This window comes from Erinaceus europaeus, chromosome 4 (assembly GCF_950295315.1).
Source record: "Erinaceus europaeus chromosome 4, mEriEur2.1, whole genome shotgun sequence".
Lineage (NCBI taxonomy): Eukaryota > Metazoa > Chordata > Mammalia > Eulipotyphla > Erinaceidae > Erinaceus > Erinaceus europaeus.
The window spans coordinates 132,518,103-132,537,489 of record NC_080165.1 but is presented as its reverse complement, the minus strand read 5'-3'; the positions used below and the strand labels follow the sequence as shown (position 1 = coordinate 132,537,489).

General features: G+C 38.0%; 1 protein-coding gene across 2 annotated transcripts in view; it reads right to left on the bottom strand.

Annotated features, from left to right (window-relative positions):
* The window catches only part of MAN1A1 (mannosidase alpha class 1A member 1), a 236,454-nt gene that overhangs the window by 136,935 nt on the left and 80,132 nt on the right, over positions 1-19,387 (bottom strand). For both annotated transcript variants that reach the window (XM_007521293.3, XM_060190533.1), the window contains exons 3-4: positions 14,600-14,696; positions 12,592-12,707 (exon numbers count right to left, since the gene is read on the bottom strand). In XM_007521293.3, the coding sequence (XP_007521355.1) occupies positions 12,592-12,707; positions 14,600-14,696 (213 nt within the window). The remainder of the gene's footprint in view (positions 1-12,591; positions 12,708-14,599; positions 14,697-19,387) is intronic.

Genomic DNA, 19,387 nt, shown 5'->3' with positions numbered 1-19,387 from the left:
CACATGGGAGTCATATTTCCAATGAATGGCTAAAAGTGATGAAATGTAGTATCCTTAACAATAACAACAAACATGTGGTCCGGGAGGCTGCGCAGTTGATAGGGCATCGGACTCTCGAGCACGAGGTCCTGAGTTCAATCCCCGGCAGCACGTGTACCAGGGTAATGCTGGTTCTTTCTCTCTCCTCCTGTTTCCATTAATAAATAAAATGTTAAAAAAAAAATAAAATAGTTAAAAAAATAACAACAAAGACTTGAGCTTAGTGTATTTTATATATTTGATTTTCAAAAATAAATGTCTAGAATCTAAGAGTTTTAAGTCATTTTCATAAACTCCAGGTTGCTATTTTCACTAAAATAATATTTTATTTTTTATTTAAGAAAGGATTAATTAACAAAACCATAGGGTAGGAGGGGTACAATTCCACACAATTCCCACCACCCAATCTCCATATCCCACCCCCTCCCCAGTAGCTTTCGCATTCTCTATCCCTCTGGGAGCATGGACCCAGGGTCATTGTGGGTTGCAGAAGGTAGAAGGTCTGGCTTCTGTAATTGCTTCCCCGCTGAACATGGGCGTTGACTGGTTGGTCCATACTCCCAGTCTCCCTCTCTCTCTCCCCAGTAGGGTGGGTCTCTGGGGAAGCGGAGCTCCAGGACACATTGGTGGGGTCTTCAGTCCAGGGAAGCCTGGCTGGCATCCTGATGACATCTGGAACCTGGTGACTGAAAAAAGAGTTAACATACAAAGCCAAACAAATTGTTGAGCAATCATGGACCCAAAGCTTGGAACAGTGGAGAGGAAGTGTTAGGGGGATACTCACTGCAAACTCTAGTGTACTTCTGCTTTCAGGTATATATTTTGCAGTAGTTTATGGATACGTGTGAACATATGCTCTCTCTCACAGAAACTGGTGTATATCTAGGTTTTGGGACTTTGTTAGAAAGTGAACCACCTGAGATGGAATTAGAGTATACTATGAAAGGAAAGGTCTCACCCGAGTAATGAAGCTGAAGGGTTGTCATTCCACACGTATAGTCTCTGGACACTCACTAAAATAATATTATTAGATTTAGATGACTATATTTCTTTCCTTTTAGTCACACTGTTTACTTTAAGATGTTCTCAAAACTTTTCAGTGGCTTACCCAAATGACAAAACAAGATGGGACAAGGAGAGGGAAGTACTTGAAGAGGAAAGACCAAAGTAACCTGTATAAGTAAAACATTTTTTTTTTTTGCCTCCAGGGTTATTGCTGGAGCTGGGTGCCTACACTACAAATCCACTGCTTCTGGAGGCTATTTTTTCCCTTTTATTGCCCTTGTTGTTTATTATTGTTATTGGATAGGACAGAAAGAAATGGAGAGAGGAGGGGAAGACAGAGAGAGGGAGAGAAAGATACCTGCAGAACTGCTTCACTGCCTGTGAATCGACCCCCCCACCCCTGCAGGTGGGGAGATGGGGATTTTTACACTGGTCCTTGTGCTTTGCACCATGTACTTAACCCACGGTGCTACCACCTGGACTATCACTAAAACTTTTTTTTTTTTTTTTTACGATTTATCCTGGCAATTAATGTAAATTTTAGTTTTCTTCACCTGTATCCATTTTCACATATAAATATACTTTCTTAAATCTTTAGGAAGGATAAATTCTGGGCATATCCCCTAGGTATAATATAGCTTCAAGTATATTAGTCCCAGCTGAGCATCAGTTTCAGAAGTAACGAAGTTCCCTGTTTAAACTGCATGTACCTACTTGTTCATACCACCACTCTGGAGTAAGTTGGTGTGAACAATTTTTGGCTAAAATGTCCTTCCTGCAAATTTTTCGGACTGAAGAAACAGCTCTTTCACTTACATTTTCTTCTATTGATAATCTCTGAGTCGAAGGACACACTAAAAAGCAGTCATATATAAATTAACACACTGTTGTGTAACTGAGAAAAGAAATAATGGAAAACTAGGAGTGCACATAAACACCATTCCCACCACCAAAAGACTGTGACCCATCCCTCCCACCCACTCCCACCCCCCACTGGCCCAGGAAGCTGCATGTCTACCCCTCACCACAGGGTTTTTACTTTGGTGCCCTACTTACAATTTGGTCAGGTCCTGCTTTTAGTTTCCCTTTCAGATCTTCTTACTCAACTTCTGTTGATGAGTGGGATCATCCCATACTCATCTTTATCTTTCTGACTTAGCTCACTTAACATAATTCCTTCTAGCTCTGTCCAAGATGGGTCAGAGAAGGTGGGTTCATTGTTCTTGATAGCTGCATAGTATTCCATTGTGTATATATACAACAGCTTTCTCAGCCACTCATCTGTTGTTGGGCACCTGGGTTGCTTCCAGGTTTTAGCTATTATGAATTGTGCTGCTATGAACATAGGAGTACACACCTCTTTTTGGTTGGGTGTTATGGAGTCCTTTTTGAACCCTAAGACAGCAGGAACCTCATATCTCCACTATAGAGCCTCTACTTCCCCCAGTCCTGGAACCACTGGATAGGGCCCACTTTCCCGTATGCCTCTCCCAATCCATATCAAATAATATTGCATCTGCCGATCACAACCTAACCAACACAACGATTGCCACCTCAACATGCTTCACTTCAGACTGTGTCCAGAGACTTCACGTGTGGAATGACAACCCTTCAGCTTCATTACTCGGGTAAGACCTTTCCTTTCATAGTATGCTCTAATTCCATCTCAGGTGGTTCACTTTCTAACAAAGTCCCAAAACCTAGATATACACCAGTTTCTGTGAGAGAGAGCATATGTTCACACGTATCCATAAACTACTGCAAAATATATACCTGAAAGCAGAAGTACACTAGAGTTTGCAGTGAGTATCCCCCTAACACTTCCTCTCCACTGTTCCAAGCTTTGGGTCCATGATTGCTCAACAATTTGTTTGGCTTTGTATGTTAACTCTCTTTTCATTCACCAGGTTCCAGATGTCATCAGGATGCCGGCCAGGCTTCCCTGGACTGAAGACCCCACCAATGTGTCCTGGAGCTCCACTTCCCCAGAGATCCACCCTACTAGGGAGAGAGAGAGGCAGACTGGGAGTATGGACCGACCAGTCAACGCCCATGTTCAGTGGGGAAGCAATTACAGAAGCCAGACCTTCTACCTTCTGCAACCCACAATGACCCTGGGTCCATGCTCCCAGAGGGATAGAGAATGGGAAAGCTATCAGGGGAGGGGGTGGGATATGGAGATTGGGTGGTGGGAACTGTGTGGAATTGTACCCCTCCTACCCTATGGTTTTGTTAATTAATCCTTTCTTAAATAAAAAATAAAATAAAATAAAATAAAGAAATAATGAAAAACATACATACAAAACAACCAGAAAACAAAAGTAGAATGGCAATATGTAACCCATGTATATAATTTATTAGTGATACATATATAAATGACCTGTGAAAGGTCTTGGTTTATCAAGCAGAAACACAGATTAGTACAGAACACTATTTACTCAAGACAATTATGTATGATAGAAGTGAACATACATTTAGAGTGAAAGATTAGAGCAAAGTGTTTCAAGCCAATACTGGAAAAAAAGAAAGAAAGAAAGAAAGGGCAAGAACTGCCCAGAAATAAGTCCATACCCATACAGACATCTAATACATGGCAAAAGAATTAAAACCTTGTAAATGGAAGAGAATGCCTCTCTGGTAAATGATATTGCGAAAGCTCAACAGTCACTGTAAAAATAATAAATAAAAGAAACTAGACCAATCACCAAACATTATATATGCAAAACAAAGCCTTAAAATGGACTAACCATGGATATGAGACATGATATTTGAAAATACACAGAAGATTACGTAAGTGACACACTACAACACCTTGATAGCAGAGATATATTTGGAATTACAACCTTACTGACGATGGAAACTACAGGAGGAAAAAACTAATGGGACTGCATCAACTTAAAAGGAATCCAGCACAAACATAAAAAGGCGACACACCGGAGGCGGAGAGGTGGCACACCTGGTGGAGTACATGCTACATACAATGTGCAAGGACCCAGGGGTAAGCCCTACCCTGCAGGAAGAACACTTCAAGACAGAAAAACAATGCTGCAGCTGTCTCTCTTTATCTTCCCTTCCCTCTCACTTTCTCTCTGTCTCTATTTAAAACGTGAATAAACATTTGTATTTCACCAACCTATAAAGGGACTGATATAAAAATATATAGTGAAATCATATGACCCAACAATAAAAACAACAGATCCAAAAGATACGATTCAACACATATCCAAAGAAGGGATCAAGTGGTCTGGGAGATGACACAGTGTATAAAGCACTGGACTCTCAAGCATGAGGTCCCGAATTTGATCCCTGTCAGCATATGTATTAGAGTGATATCTGGTACTTTCTCTTTCTCCTCCTATCTTTCTCATAAATAAATTGAATCTTAAAAAAGAAAGAAAAGGTCAATTAACATATCAAAAATTGGTCAGCATCATTTAGTGTTAGGAAAACGTAAATTAAAACAATAAGAAGTCATAACCTCACATCTGAGTATAGTACATCAGAAAGAGTGAAAACAAGTACTGTCAAAGACTTAGTGAAAAAGTAACTCTAAAAGGTCCATAGAAGGGATGTAAACTAGTGCAGCCCCTTTTGAAAATGCTACATAGATCCCTTTAAAATATGAGACAAATAATACTAGCAATACTAGTCACAGTAGCCAAGTATAAAAATTAAATGTCCTTCAAGGGATGGTTGTGCGATATACAATCAGTGGAATACTACTTCAAAAAATTATTTATTTATTCCCTTTTTGTTGCCCTTGTTTTAGTGTTGTAGTTATTATTATTGATGTTATTGTTGTTGGATAGGACCGAGAGAAATGGAGAGAGGAGGGGAAGACAGAGAGAGAAAGACACCTGCAGACCTGCTTCACTGCTTGTGAAGCGACTCTCCTGCAGGTGGGGAGCTGAGGGCTCAAACCAGGATCCTTACTCTGGTACCTGCGCTTTGCACCACCTGTGCTTAATCCACGGCGCTACCACCTGACTCCTGGAATACTACATTTTAAAAAGATAGTATTCTATATTTTGGGACAAAATGGATGGTACTAGAGATGACTGTGCTAATTACTGGATGATCTTATTTATATGTGGAATATAAAGCTAAAACCAATGAACTTGCAACAAGTAATAATAATAAAACTGACTCAGGCTGTGAAAACTATGGGCAGTTTTAGGGCAAATGAGTATTTCAGTGGAGAGATAGGTTAAAGAGTTTCTCTGAGGTGATGACACTGGAACTTTGGTGGTGAGTACAACACACACAGATACACACATGAGTTTTATATGTAAGTATGAAACTATACTCCAAAAATCTTATAATACTGTAAGCCAACTTTAAATCATTTTTTTTTTTGTCATTGCTGCAGTTTCCCAACTCTGAGCTGACTTTTTCAGATAGAGCCAGAAAGAGGGGGAGAACAAAAGATACCATAGCACAAAAGCTTCTGCCAGTGCAGTGGGGGTCAGTTTTGAACCTGGGTCATGAAAACAGCTGCATTATCCAGTTGAACTATTTTGCCAGTCCTCTCAAAAAAAATTAAGAAAATAACTTTTATTTTCAGAAATATTTTAATTCTATTATAAGTGTCTGATTCCAATCACAAGACTTTTTCTTTAAAATAAAAAGTAATCATTTGAGCCCTGAAATCAGAGATTGCTCCTTCGTAGCTATGATTCTAAATTTCTCTTGGCTTTCTACTCAGTGAACTATAAACGTGTGTTTTGCAAGATATTACTACACATGAGAAACAAGCAAGCATTAATAACAGCTGCCACCATACAAACTGGTGTAGTAACTATGTTTAATAGCAACTGCCCTGCTATGAGACAGTGCAGTAACTATGTTTAATAATAACTGCTCCATTATTAATATGAAGACTATTTCTTAGCTTACTGACAAATATTGGAAACAGAATGAGCTTTTCAAAGTCACTGATTTAAGATAAGTTACTACTTGTAAATCTTGCCTATGCTTAGGTTTAACATAAACATTTTATGAAGATTAAGTTTAAGGATATACATATTTAAATATATTTCTTAGTGATTTAATAGTGACTCACAAGATTGTAAGGTAAATAGGAATATAATTCACAACTCTCCCACCACCAAAGTTCTGTGCCCCCTCCCGCTTCTACTAGTAACCATCATAGTTCTCCCAAGGTCATAGATAGGGGTTGACTATATATATATATATATTTTTCCAAAGTCATGTCTCTCTTTTTTTTTCTTTCTTTCTCTTTTCTTTTCTTTTCTTTTCCTTTCTCTCTCTCTCTCCCTCTCCCTCTCCCTCTCTCTCTCTCTCTTTCTTTCTTTTTTTTTACCAGAGCTCTGCTGAGCTCTGGCTTATGGTGGTAATGGTAGTAGTGAGAGTGGGGGTGAGGGGAACTGAACCTGGGGTTTTGAAGCCTCAGGTACCACAGACTTTGCATAACCATTATGCTGTCTACCCCTGCCTCAAATTCATGTGTTTCAGTTGTCTATGTTCCACTTATGGGTGAAAGCCTCTTGCAGGTGTTTCTCACTTATTTCACGAAGCATAATCACTGTAATCAAATGTGTTAACAGATTAATTTATAGTATTAGTGTGACTTATTGTAATTGTATGTTAGAGCAGCTGAGTTTGATATTTAAGTAACCTGATAAACCTTTTAAGAGAGTCAAAACACAAGTTCTCTGAGCCATAAAGACAGGCAAATCCTCATCTATACTCTGTTAACTGGTTCGTTTTTACCATGCAGGTCCAAAAGGACCCTCCAGTAGTAGTGCTAATCAGAGTAATATTAGAAAGAATTTTTCAATATTCTCTTCTAAGCCCCAATCATTACTCCTTGTAGGCAATGATTAGCATTCAGATGGAAAATATTGAATAACTTCATTCCATGGGATAACTATCTTAGTTATTTGACCCATCAAGGTATAACACTGCTCTAAAACAGACTTTGTACAAGAACAGTACTAAGTAAGACACAAGCCAGTTCTTTCATACTGTATGACTTAGAACTCTACCTAAGGAAGTATTTATCCAAGCATTTAAGAAGATTCAGATTGCATCTGGAGATCAATTTATATTTTGGGGTATGATAAACACTATCGTTTCTTTCATTGGTTTTTTTTTTTTTTTTAAGATTTCTTTGTTTTTGTATTTATGAGAAAGATAGGAGGAGAAAGAAAAAGAACCAGATATCACTCTGGTACATGTGCTGCCAGAGATTGAACTCAGGACTGTATGCTTGATAGTCCAATGCTTTATCTACTGCACCATCTTCTGGACCACATTATCATTTTTTGTTTGTTTTTAAATAGTAGGATGACATTCTGACTAGATTACAACAGTATCTTTATTTATTTTGTTAATTTGTATTTATCTTGTGACGTTTCACTGCTCTGGGCAGACATTTTCAAATGGAGAGAGGAGATGGGAGAAGAAGGAAGGAGAGGGGAAGAGAAAAGAGAGGCATCATAACCCCCATGTTTCCTCCAATACTGGGGAGACTGGGTTTAAAATAATGTATTCTTTTTTTTTAATTTATTTTTCCCTTTTGTTACCCTTGTTGTTTTATTGTTGTAGTTATTATTGTTGTTGTTATTGATGTCGTCATTGTTGGATAGGACAGAGAAATGGAGAGAGGAGGGGAAGACAGAGAGAGGGACTTAAAACTGGTCTTTGCACATAGTAATAGTGCACCACCAACCAACCCCCCATATTTGAGTATTTCTAAATGTAGTTCTGAATTTCCTGTTTTCTGCTGTCACTTTAAAATAGTACTGATTATTTAGATGCTTACAGTGAAGGTATATAAAACTATATTCAGTGATAAATTTTATAGAATATATAGAATACATTACTTCGGGAGTCTGGCGGTAGCGCAGCGGGTTAAGTGCATGTGGCACAAAGCGCAAGGACCAGCAAAAGGATCCGGGTTCCAGCCAGTGGCTCTCCACCTGCAGGGGAGTCGCTTCACAAGCGGTGAAGCAGGTCTGCAGGTGTCTATCTTTCTCTCTTCTTCTCTATCTCCTCCTTCTCTCTCAATTTCTCTCTGTCCTATCTAATAAAGTGGGAAAAAGTGGTCTCCAGAAGCAGTGAATTAATAGGAGAGTAAGTGAAAATAGCTTTTCTGATTTTACATTATTCATTTTAAAATGGGAGGTACTATCATTAGGATGTTTCATGATAAACTTTCATTTTTGAAGGGTAATAAGGTGGTATATAAAGATGCAGCAAATATACTTTATGACTTCTCACATTATGAATAGTAATAATTATGATTAATTATTAATTAATGATTATTTTAAATACATTTCTTTAGCATATTTTGAATAGAAAATGGTTATCTGTGACAGTTGATAAATAATATTTAGGAAAAATATGTCAACTACTTGGATAAAGTCTTATTAACATTAAAATGTTATTTTAAATAAGCAAACTATTTAAAAAAAAATTTTTTTTTTAGCAATCACTACATATAACTGAATCCCTTTATCCTACATTGAAGAAAAGACAGGAATTTTCTAATCTCTCTCCTTCTGTTAACTCTAAGGTCCTGTATGTCCCAAAATACATTTGTGTCATCAGGTGATGGCTTGAGGCCAATGGACTTTCTTCTTCTGATACTTCATCCATTCCTTTGTAAGATCTTTGTGCTAAGTATTTTTAATCATTTTATTAGGGGGGTGGGGCTAGTGGTTTACTATGTTAACTATGCTAAGTATTTTTCTATAAATGATTCAAGAAAACATAAGTAACCACTATTCATGAAAGCAAAACTTTGTTGTAGTATTTGGATACGTCTTTAGTATTAATGCTGTAATTACCAAGCAAAAGACATGGGAGAAAGCTTCACAAGTGGCAAAACAGTGCTGTAGGTCTCTCTCGGTCTCAGTCTCTCTCTCTCTACCTCTCTCTCTCTCTCTCTCTCTCCTTTCCTCTCAACTGCTGTCTCTATCAAAAAAAAATTTAAAAAGAGAATGACATTACATGAAAATTTAAAAATATTTAAAATATATGTTGACAATTTTGTCTACTCTCATTAACACCTACTTTCCTGTATACCATTATTGAACCTAATTCTCATTCCACCATCTATTTTTTCCTTTAAAAATATTTATTTATTCCCTTTTATTTATTTATTCCATATTGTATTGTTGTAGTTATTCTTGTTGTCGTCGTTATTGGATAGGACAAAGAGAAATGGGAGAGAGGAGGGGAAGACAGAGAGGGGTATAGAAAGACACCTGCAGACCTGCTTCACTGCTTGTGAAGCGACTGCAGTGCAGGTTGGGGAGTCGGGGGCTTGAACTGGGATCCTTATGCTGGTCCTTGCACCTTGCCCCACATGCGCTTAACCCACTGCGCAACCGCCCGACTCCCAGCCGTCCATTTTTGAAGAGAAAGAGGAGCTGAGGGAGAAAACACACTATTCTTCCTCTCTTTCATATATCGCTGATGAGAAACCCATAATTATGTAAAGATATTTGGTTGAATTTACTTATAACTAACAATATAGGAGAATGAGAAATATTAAAAAGAACTAACATTTTCTTATTGTCTTAATTTTTCATGCTCAGTTGTATTGATAGTATCAGAGCTATCAGGGGAGTCCAGCAGTAGTGCTGCGGGTTAAGCGCATGTGGCCTAAAACACAAGGACCAGTATACGGATCTCGGTTTGAGCCCCTGGCTCCCCACCTGCAGGGGAGTTGCTTCACAGGCGGTGAAGCAGGTCTGCAGGTGTCTATCTTTCTATCTGCCTTTCTGTCTTCCCCTCCTCTCTCCATTTCTCTCTGTCCTATCCAACAACATCGACATCAATAATAACTACAACAATAAAACAACAAGAACAAAAGGGAATAAATATAAATTTTTAAAAAAAAAAAAAGTATCAGAACTATCAGAACTGCCACAGATCATTCAAATCAAATAGCTGTAGAACCATGAACAATTCACTAGCTCTTTAGGCCTGTGCTATCACTTGAAAATAGCACTGATTTTTAAGATACCTTTATATTGGCATACCATCTCTTTTCTACTCTAAAATTAATTATAAAGCAGACTAAACATTTTCATTTGTATATCTTTTTGTGCATGGTCTTTACCATGGAGTGTAAGTAACAATTAATTACCAAATTAGAAATGAAGCAATCCATTCATAGAAGTTGAAATACAAGATCAGAAAGGAACACACTAAGCAGAACTTGGACTAGAGTTGGTGTAGTGCACCAAAGTAAAAGACTCTGGTGTGGAAGGGAAGGGTTCAGGTCCTGGAACATGATGGCAGAGGAAGACCTAATGGAGGTTGAATTTTTATGCTGAAAACTGGGAAATATTATACATGTACAAACTACTGTATTTTACTGTCAAATGTAAACCACTAATCCTTCAATAAAGAAATGTTAAAAATCATTTAAAATTCAGAAAAAAAAGAAATTAAGTATTCCTTTTTAAAATTTACACATACCTTAAATTCAAAGAGATAGGAAAAATGACTCAGTGCTACTATTCTTTAATATTCTGAATGAAACCTGTGTCCTCACCCATTTGTTCTATGGGAGAACAAGTGATCCACAAAGCATAGAAAACCGTGCTTTCTCTATTCATTCTCATCATACAGCATGCTGCTGTGTCTGGCTGTAGGGCTTTACAGATATTATCAAATGCTTACAAGATTGACAAGGTATTTACAAGGATTTCTGAAAAAACTAATCTTATATTATAATTAATTCCAATAATGTAAATCCAAATGAATGACTGGAAAACTTCAGGCATAACAAACCTACTTTTCTTAAAATAAGGTCTTTGTCAACTCATAATGAGATAAAAACAGTGACTATGAAGTTAAATTAGACCTAACAATGCTAGTCCTTCTAAATAAAAAAAATTCAAAAGTGTATAGAATCATTCATCATCTTTAATTCTGAGTATTTTTCTTGGGTGTACAATGTGTTCTGAGGTATTTGTTGAGAATGACATTACAGGATGGGCTGGATGGCTGTGCACCCAATTAGTGCACATGTTACAATGTGCAAGGTCCTGGTTCAAGCCCTCAGTCCCCATCTGCAGGGGGAAAGCTTCATAAGTGGTGAAGCAGTGCTGTATGTCTCTGTCTCTGTCTCTGTCTCTCTCCCCTCTAAGCAAAAATAAAAAAAAAGAGAGAATGATAAGGGCCCACAAGGATCAGTGTAAGGATCCTCGATCGAGCCTCTGGCTCTCCACCTGCGGGGGGGGGGGGGGGGGGGGGGGTGGTTGCTTCATAAGTGGTGAAGCAGGTCTGCAGGTGTCTATTTTTCTTTCTCCTTCTCTGTCTTCCCATCCTCTCTTGATTTCTCTCTGTCCTATCTAACATCAATGACAGCAATAAACAACAAGAGCAATAAGAGGGAAAAAAAATAGCCTCCAGGAGCAGCAGATTCGTAGTGGAGGCACTGAGCCTAGCAATATCCCAGGTGGCAGAGAGAGAGAGAGAGAGAGAGAGAGAAAATGAGATTATATGAAAATTTAAAAATATTTAAAATACATGTTGACAAAATTTTATACTGGTAAAGATATCAACTGATAAAGATATTAACAAATTGTGAAGCTTCGTTTATGGGAATGTGAAAATAGCTTCTGCTGGATACTAAGCTACTTCATGAAATTATTGCCTTGGTATTCATTTTACATAGCCAAGTGGCCCGCAGCACCTAAACTAGCCCTCTTGAAAGCACATGGCCTAGATAACAGCCCACAGAGCCATAAGCAAATGCAAGTTCCTAATAGGATTCTCTTAATAGCCCTTGTGATCAACACTTTTCCCAGGACCTTTCCCTTGTGCACTCTTTAGATAAAAGTCTTATGGAATTTACCAGTCCCTGACATTTTTTGTTTAAATTGACTGATACAAGCTTTGTACAGGCACCTCAAAGACCTTCACCCACCAGAAAAAAAGCACATGTCCCAGGTCCTGTCTCTGAATTCTTCCTAGACCTTCCCTGTATAGCCCCCTTGAGCAAGTTATGGACTTCTTCAGGATCTATAGTAAAACTCTATCTTAATTTCCCTTGTGGTCTTTTGCCGAATGGAATCTCACAATATGGCATCTTGTGCCACTTAGCAAATGTTAACAATGTTGTAACAATGCAGCACAACAAAATACAAAAGCACCAGCTCTAAAGTTGTGCAAACTTCTCACATAGTTCTGATGCACAATTATCTATGTGAGTTGGGTAGATCTATCAGGCTATGATTTCTAATCTGAGAAAGTATGAAGGTAAAACCAGATTTCCCAGTCGTTTTGAGACTTGAACAAGAATATCTGGCACATATAGGCCTTATCAAATACCAAGATTTTTTTTCCTTATTCTTTATTTTCAAGAATTAAAAAAGACACAAAAAACCACATGTGTTTGTGAAGAGAGGGCACAATAAGGATAAAGCATGATATTCTTTTTTTTTTTAATAGTATGATACTATTATTTGTTTCTGCTAGGTTGTAGCACAACAGTGTATCCCACAAGCAAATCTATACATAATAACTGAAACATAAGAACTAAATTAGCAACCTTTAACTCACCACATTAAAATTTAGATTTTTTTCAACCCACGATTTTGCCTCTTTAAATTCATCTTTCATTTCCATAATGAAAAGTGTATCCATGGCATCCACTATTGTTGCTCCTTTGATATTACCTGAAAATGTGGGAAAAAAAAAAGAGAGAAAAGAAAATAAACTTGAATGGTGTTGGTCTGCTTCCAATTCTGCTTCTAAGACCCCCTTCTGTTTTGATCATCATGTCAGGTTTGCTTGCATTGCTAAATGCTGTGGTCGATTTACATAATCATTATTTTGTTTGAGACCTGCACTGCTTTAATCCCCACTGGTTCTGCTTTCATCCCCACTGGTTCTGGTTCAAGCTCTTTTGCTCTTTTTCCACTCCGCCCCCTCTCCTAGTCACTTCCTGTTTTCCACCATGTAATCCCCACTGGTTCGTGCGCTTCTTTCCTTCTCCCCACCCCCTATCCTACCTACTTCCTCTTCCTGACACTTCAGCCTCAGGAGATATAAAGGACAGGATTTTCTAATGAAGAGAGATTAGATTGATTGCACTGCATCCCTGCTCATCAATAAAGATTGAACTGTGTTCCCAGCTCAGCCATGAGTCCCCGGTCGTCTGTCTCCTGCCTGCGAAGCTAGCCTGGCATTTGGTGCCCAGACAGGGACTGGCAGAATGGTATATGTAAATTCAACAGATATTTGTTACAAGATTTTTTACTATTTAATACCTTTTGTAAAAGTATAGAAGTTTTTTTTATGGTGAATTCAGAAGTGTCTGAGTAAGACTGCGTATCTTTTCTTATGAAAGTTTTGGTATGGATTCTCACTAGATGTTATGAAATACATTAGAAAAAGAAAAACAGCAATTTATTTATAAATCATATAATGTACAACAAAGAACTTATTCTAATTTACAATCTATAGTAGAGACCATAATTTTCTTTTTTTATTGGAGGATTAATGATTCACAGTAAACACAGTTGTTGGTACATGTATAACATTTGTCAGTTTTTTATTTAGTTATTTATTTTTTAGTAGGAGTGTAGTTTCCAACTTCTCCCATCACCAAGCACAAGACTCTTCATATCTGTCACTGTGTTGTTAATTAAATTGTGTGAGAAACTAATCCTGTGTAATAGGAAGGACTTCAGTGCCTCTGTGGCCGAGAAGAGTCTAGCAAACATTTCTGCTACTTAACTTCCTCACCTCTATAATGAGAATATTATTAACATAGCACTGGGAAGATGCTCTGATTATCAAGTTGAATAAAGTAAATCAAAAGAGATACATGAAAGTTCAATTAACCTAACTCCACCTCCTGTCATCTTCCTTGGGACAGACAGGAGACATATAGAGACAAAGTTTAGTGTCAGAAGGCACATTGACCACTGTGACTGGCTACTGTAGCCATCTTTTTTTTTTTTGCTTTCCTCCTGTGCATTAAGACGTACTATAGACAAAGATTGTGTATTTTATTTTATTTAAAATTATCCACTTAATCCTTATATAAATTTATTTATTCATTCATTTTTTTTAGAGAGACAGAAAGAAACCAAAAGAAGGGGAACAAAGAAAGACATCTGAAGCATTGCTTTACCACTTGTGAGATTTTATTTTATTTATTTATTTATCCTTGAATAAATAAATAAAATACTATCGCTATCTTATATATGAAGAGTCAATTTTTATTTGACAGGAAAAAAATTATGGAGACAAATGCTCCTCTGAGAGCCACACCTCAAAAATTAATTTATGACGACGATGATGATAACATATATGTCTTTAAATGAGACTATTTGAAAGTGTACTGAAGGTATCAAGAGTTTTTAAAGTTACACAGGTGATTTCAATGTGTAGTTAGTGCTGTCTGCCGGACGTACTGTGTACAGTCCTTGCAGACAGAGCACCGCATCAACTGTTTAAGTTTCTTAGCAACATGGCCTGGAGGAACACACAAACTTCATCACCTCCAGGTTTAGTCAACTGGACAGTTTGTCACTAAGGAACCAGAGCACATTTTACTTACCAAACAAACTGCTTGAATGGCCTCCTTTTGATATAGGTTTCAGTTCATTTAATCCCCAGGCATAATGTTTATAGTTATTCCAAGCATGCTGCATCATCTGAAAAAAACAAATGAAAACAGGATTTTTTTGAGATATTTGAGTTTGAGATATTTTGCCTATAAAATAGATCACAAATGGAAGACCTAAAGGTTAAAGCATTAACATTTACAGTCTTGTTATAAGAATGATGAATAAGTAAAAGGGTGAAACCGTATGTATAAATTGCAACACAATGGTCACACTTTTATGTTTTCAAAGGAAGTTTTTCTTGCTTGAGACTACATGATCCTATTTAGTTAAGTACAGAGTTTTCTAAAGTCAGATCTCAACAACAGAAATTTAGCTTATCCTGGAGTATGGGAGGCAGCATAGTGGGTGAGACTCTGGACTGGGAAGCATGGAGTCACTGAGTTCAATCCCTGGCACTCCATGTGCTACAGTGACGCTCTGTTCTTCTCTACCCTCTCTGTGTTAGAATAAATAAATAAATACCTTAAAAAAGAAATTTCATTTATCCTAAGGAAATTAGCCCTTCCTACGCTTGTTATTTCAGTCTTGTAAAAGATTCAATCAGCAGTAAGTCTATTTTCAAAATCCATATGTTGGGGGGCTGGGTAGATAGCATAATGGCTATGCAAAAAGCCTTTTATGCCTGCGGCATCAAAGGTCCAAGTTTCGAGCCACATCACCACATTAGACTGAACTAAACAGAGCTCTGGGGAAAAAATTAATTAGCTAATAATTAATTAACAATTTCCTTACTTTGTCTGCCTCACAGCATTATAGGTGAATATCCAAGATTATTACTTTAACCACATTGATATATCAGTAGTCTACATGAGATGTACTTTCACATATCTATCGAAAATAGGGCCAGAGAGCTAGCCTATCAGGTATTATGTCTGTACTATAATGTGAATAAATCAGGTTTTAGCACCAACAGAGTACGGAATGTGCTATGGTAGCAGGGGAGTCTCTGGTGATTTTCTTGTCTCTACTTCTCTGTCTGTCTGAATGAAAAAAAGTGGTATGGAGTGGTGAAACCATACATGCATGAGGTTCTGATTCTTTATACCCAAAACAGAAGCAAACAAGCAAACAAACAAAACTCAAAATAATCTACAGAAAATAATGAAATTGCATGGTTATGGTAAGAAGGTTATATTAAGATTTTATAAAAGATCAGCTCATTTCTTTCATAAAGCCAATCTTTATTTGTGTAAATGTGTATTCATACCTTTGTAACTGAAAGCTAACTTTATATATTTCCAACCTAGAGTCCTTAAGCCAGAATGTTTTTTTAAAAAAAGTTCTTTACTGGGGGATTAATGGTTTACAGTCAACCATAAAATACAACAATTTACACATGTGTAACATTTCCCAGTTTTCCACATAACGGTTCAACCCCCACAAGGCCCTCCTCTACCACCATATTCCAGGAACTGAACTCTCCCTGCACCCCACCCCAGAGTCTTCTTCTTTGATGCAATACACCAACTCCAGTCAAAGTAGGCCAGAATGTTTTTATTTATCATTCTTACATTTTACTATGTGAGAGATTGGATGAGAGAGAAGAAAGTCCAGACAACCAAACCTCTGGCATGAGCTGGTGTCAATGACTAAATCTGTGGTTTCTGGAGTCTCAGATATTGATGTTCAGGCTGAGCTATCTCTTTGAACCCACCAGTAATTGTTCCTAAAGTCAAACCTCCTAAAAGCTTAGACCAGGGGAAACAGAAGCAACTGGTGGCGTTACTCTATAAGAGACAGCTATATATAAATAAAGTCAAAGGACATAAATTATGGTGATGTTGTGTATGATACAGAAAATCCCAACACTGGGATTTTCAAAGTTAACCCAATTGCCAAATAATTTGATTATGGCAATAACTATCAATTGCCTTCTTAAACCCTAAGATAGCAGGAACCTCTCACCTCCTCTATTATAGAGCCTATATTTCCCCCAGTCCTGGAACCTCTAGGGTGGGGCTCACTTTCCTGCATGTTTCTCTCAATTTATACCGAAAGATATTGCATCAGCCCATCCCAACCTAATCAACGCAATGAGTACCACCTCGGAATGCTTCACTTCAGACTGTGTCCAGAGATGTCAGGCATGGAATGTCAACCCTTCAGCCTAATTAGTTGGGTGAGACCTTTCCTTTCTCATAGGAGTCTCTAATTCCATTTCAGGTGGTTCATTTCCTAACAAAGTTCTAAAACCTAGATATGCCCTATCTCATGGGACCTTGTCTATATGTTCACATGTATCCATAAACTAGGGCAAAATATATACCTGAAAGCAAAACTGTACAATAGTCTGCAGTGAGTCAATATATACAGTAAGCAAATAGAAAGACCTAAATAGACACCAGAAAGTTCCTAATGAAATAGTGTCTACTTAGACTTAGATAACCTCCTCACTTACTTTCTGTTACACTTCCCTCAGTCACTTCAAACCTTATCGAAGAAAGGACTACAAAAGCTGAATAAGGGCAAGAGAGTGGCATATTTTAATGATGACTCTTTAGTCACTACCAGGCCAGCCAAAAACTGGGGCCCTAGTTGGGGAGTCCTGAGATTCCCAAACAGACATGATGGGTGAAGACCTCGAATAGATCCTCTCTCCATTGTTACCGGTCATCTCTATCAGGAACAACACAATAAACCCCTCTGTGGGCTCCCACAGGATCTTGCCCTCAATGTGGATCAACAACGGTGGAGAATGTGCCATCCCCCAAAGGGAGGCTGAACAACATATTCTATCTTCCACCTGAGGAAGACGGATCCTGAAATTGGGGCAGCTTGAAATGTTCCTAATCATGACCACAGACTGTGAGCTCAGATTTACAGGGATGCAAAGGTCACATACTCCTAAGCTGAATATGGGCCCCAGATCATATCAAATCGATGGGGTTTTCAGTCAACACTATTTATACACCTTTCCCATATTTGGGAGCTACTCTCTTCCCTGATGCAGCTTTCTTATCCTTTTTCTAGCCATGACATCATCTCCCTAGACAATAACTTGGTTCCACTTGCATATCAGATGTCAGGCTCAGAAGAAAGGAAAACAAACAAAAACTAGTATAGTCATGGGCCCTTTGGAATATAACTAACATAGGCCTACCAACTATCTACAAAACATAGACCTCCCCCCCAACTCTTCATCTGCACTATTCCAGCTTTTAGGTTCATGATTGCTCAACAATTTGTTTGGCTTTATATGTTAAATCTTTTTTCAGCCACCAGGTTCCAGATGCAACCATGATGCCAACTGAACTTCCCTGGGCAGACAACCCCACCAATGTGTCCTGGAGCCCTGCTGCCACAGAGTCCCACCCCACTAGGGAAAGAGAGAGATAGGCTGGGAGTATAGATTGACCTGTCAACACCCATGTTCAGTTAGGAAGCAATTACAGAAGCCAGACCCCATAATGACCCTGGGTCCATGTTCCCAGAGGGATAAAGAATACGAAAGCTATCAAGGGATGGAATGGGATATGTATTTCTGGTGGTAGGAATTGTGTGGAGTTGTAGCCCTCTTATCCTATGGTTTTTTGTCAGTGTTTCCTTTTTATAAATAAAAATAAAATGTCCAACCTTGTACAGTAAATCAACCATATGAAAAGTATTCTGTGAGGGGTTGGTCAGTGGTCCACCTGGTAGAGCACATGTTTTTCTTGTGTGAGGGCCCCAGTTCAGGGCCCTGTCCTCACCCACATGGGGGAAGCTTCACAAGTGCTGGAAGAGTGCTACAAGCGTCACTATCTCTCCCCTTCAATCTCTCCATTTTGCTCTATTGCAATAGGAGAAAAAGGGAAAGAAGAAAAGGAAGATCACTGAGAGCAGTGGAACTGTATAGGCAACAAGCCCAATATTACCTTTGGTGTGGAAAAAAATTACGAATTATTGAATTATTGAATCACAAAAGGTACATATTTATTTTTATACAGTTTAAAAGTGAGGTGATCCCCCCCTCCAGGACAGGGACCAAGGGCTTGAGCCCAGGTCCCTGAGCACTGGCACAAATGTGTTCAACCAAGTGCCCCACCATCAGGCAATCTATTGATTTTAAAGAAAAATCTCATTTATTTCATGAGAGAGTCACAGAATCATTCTAGGATATGTAGTGCTAAGGACTGAACCTGGGGCCTCAGGAATGCAAATCCTACACTCTACATCATAAATCATTTTCCTTGCTCCTGAATTTTAAACCTAATTAAAATTCATATCACTAAATAGAAACCTTGAGCCTCTGAAAGATTTTGAAATTCACCAAAACACCTTGAGATGACATCTGCTTGTATTTTTTCCCCCACTGAATGTCTTACATTTGGTAAACTCTTCTCTCCTATAAATTTCTAAAAATACCTTATAAATTTGAAAGCTTTTGAAATACACCTGATATAAGAAGAGGAAAAGAAGTGCAATGCTTAGTTTTAGCTCCGACATTCAGGAAAAACTGGTGTGTATACTACAATAACTCCAAAACAATATAATGGTCTCTCTCAGAGAAGAATCACTTTGTCAAAAATTATCATTTCTACATGGTGCAGTTGTACAAAATCGCCTTAATCAACCTCTCTGTTATTCTTCTCCTTCTCCTTTTCCTTCTTCTTCTTCTTTTTAAAACCTCTCTGTTGTTATTAGGTTTTTTCATCTTTCTCCCCACATGGGAAAAACCTAAAGCTAATTGGTTTCCTACATTTCAAAAGCAGCCATGACACATTTCTCAAAATAGGTTC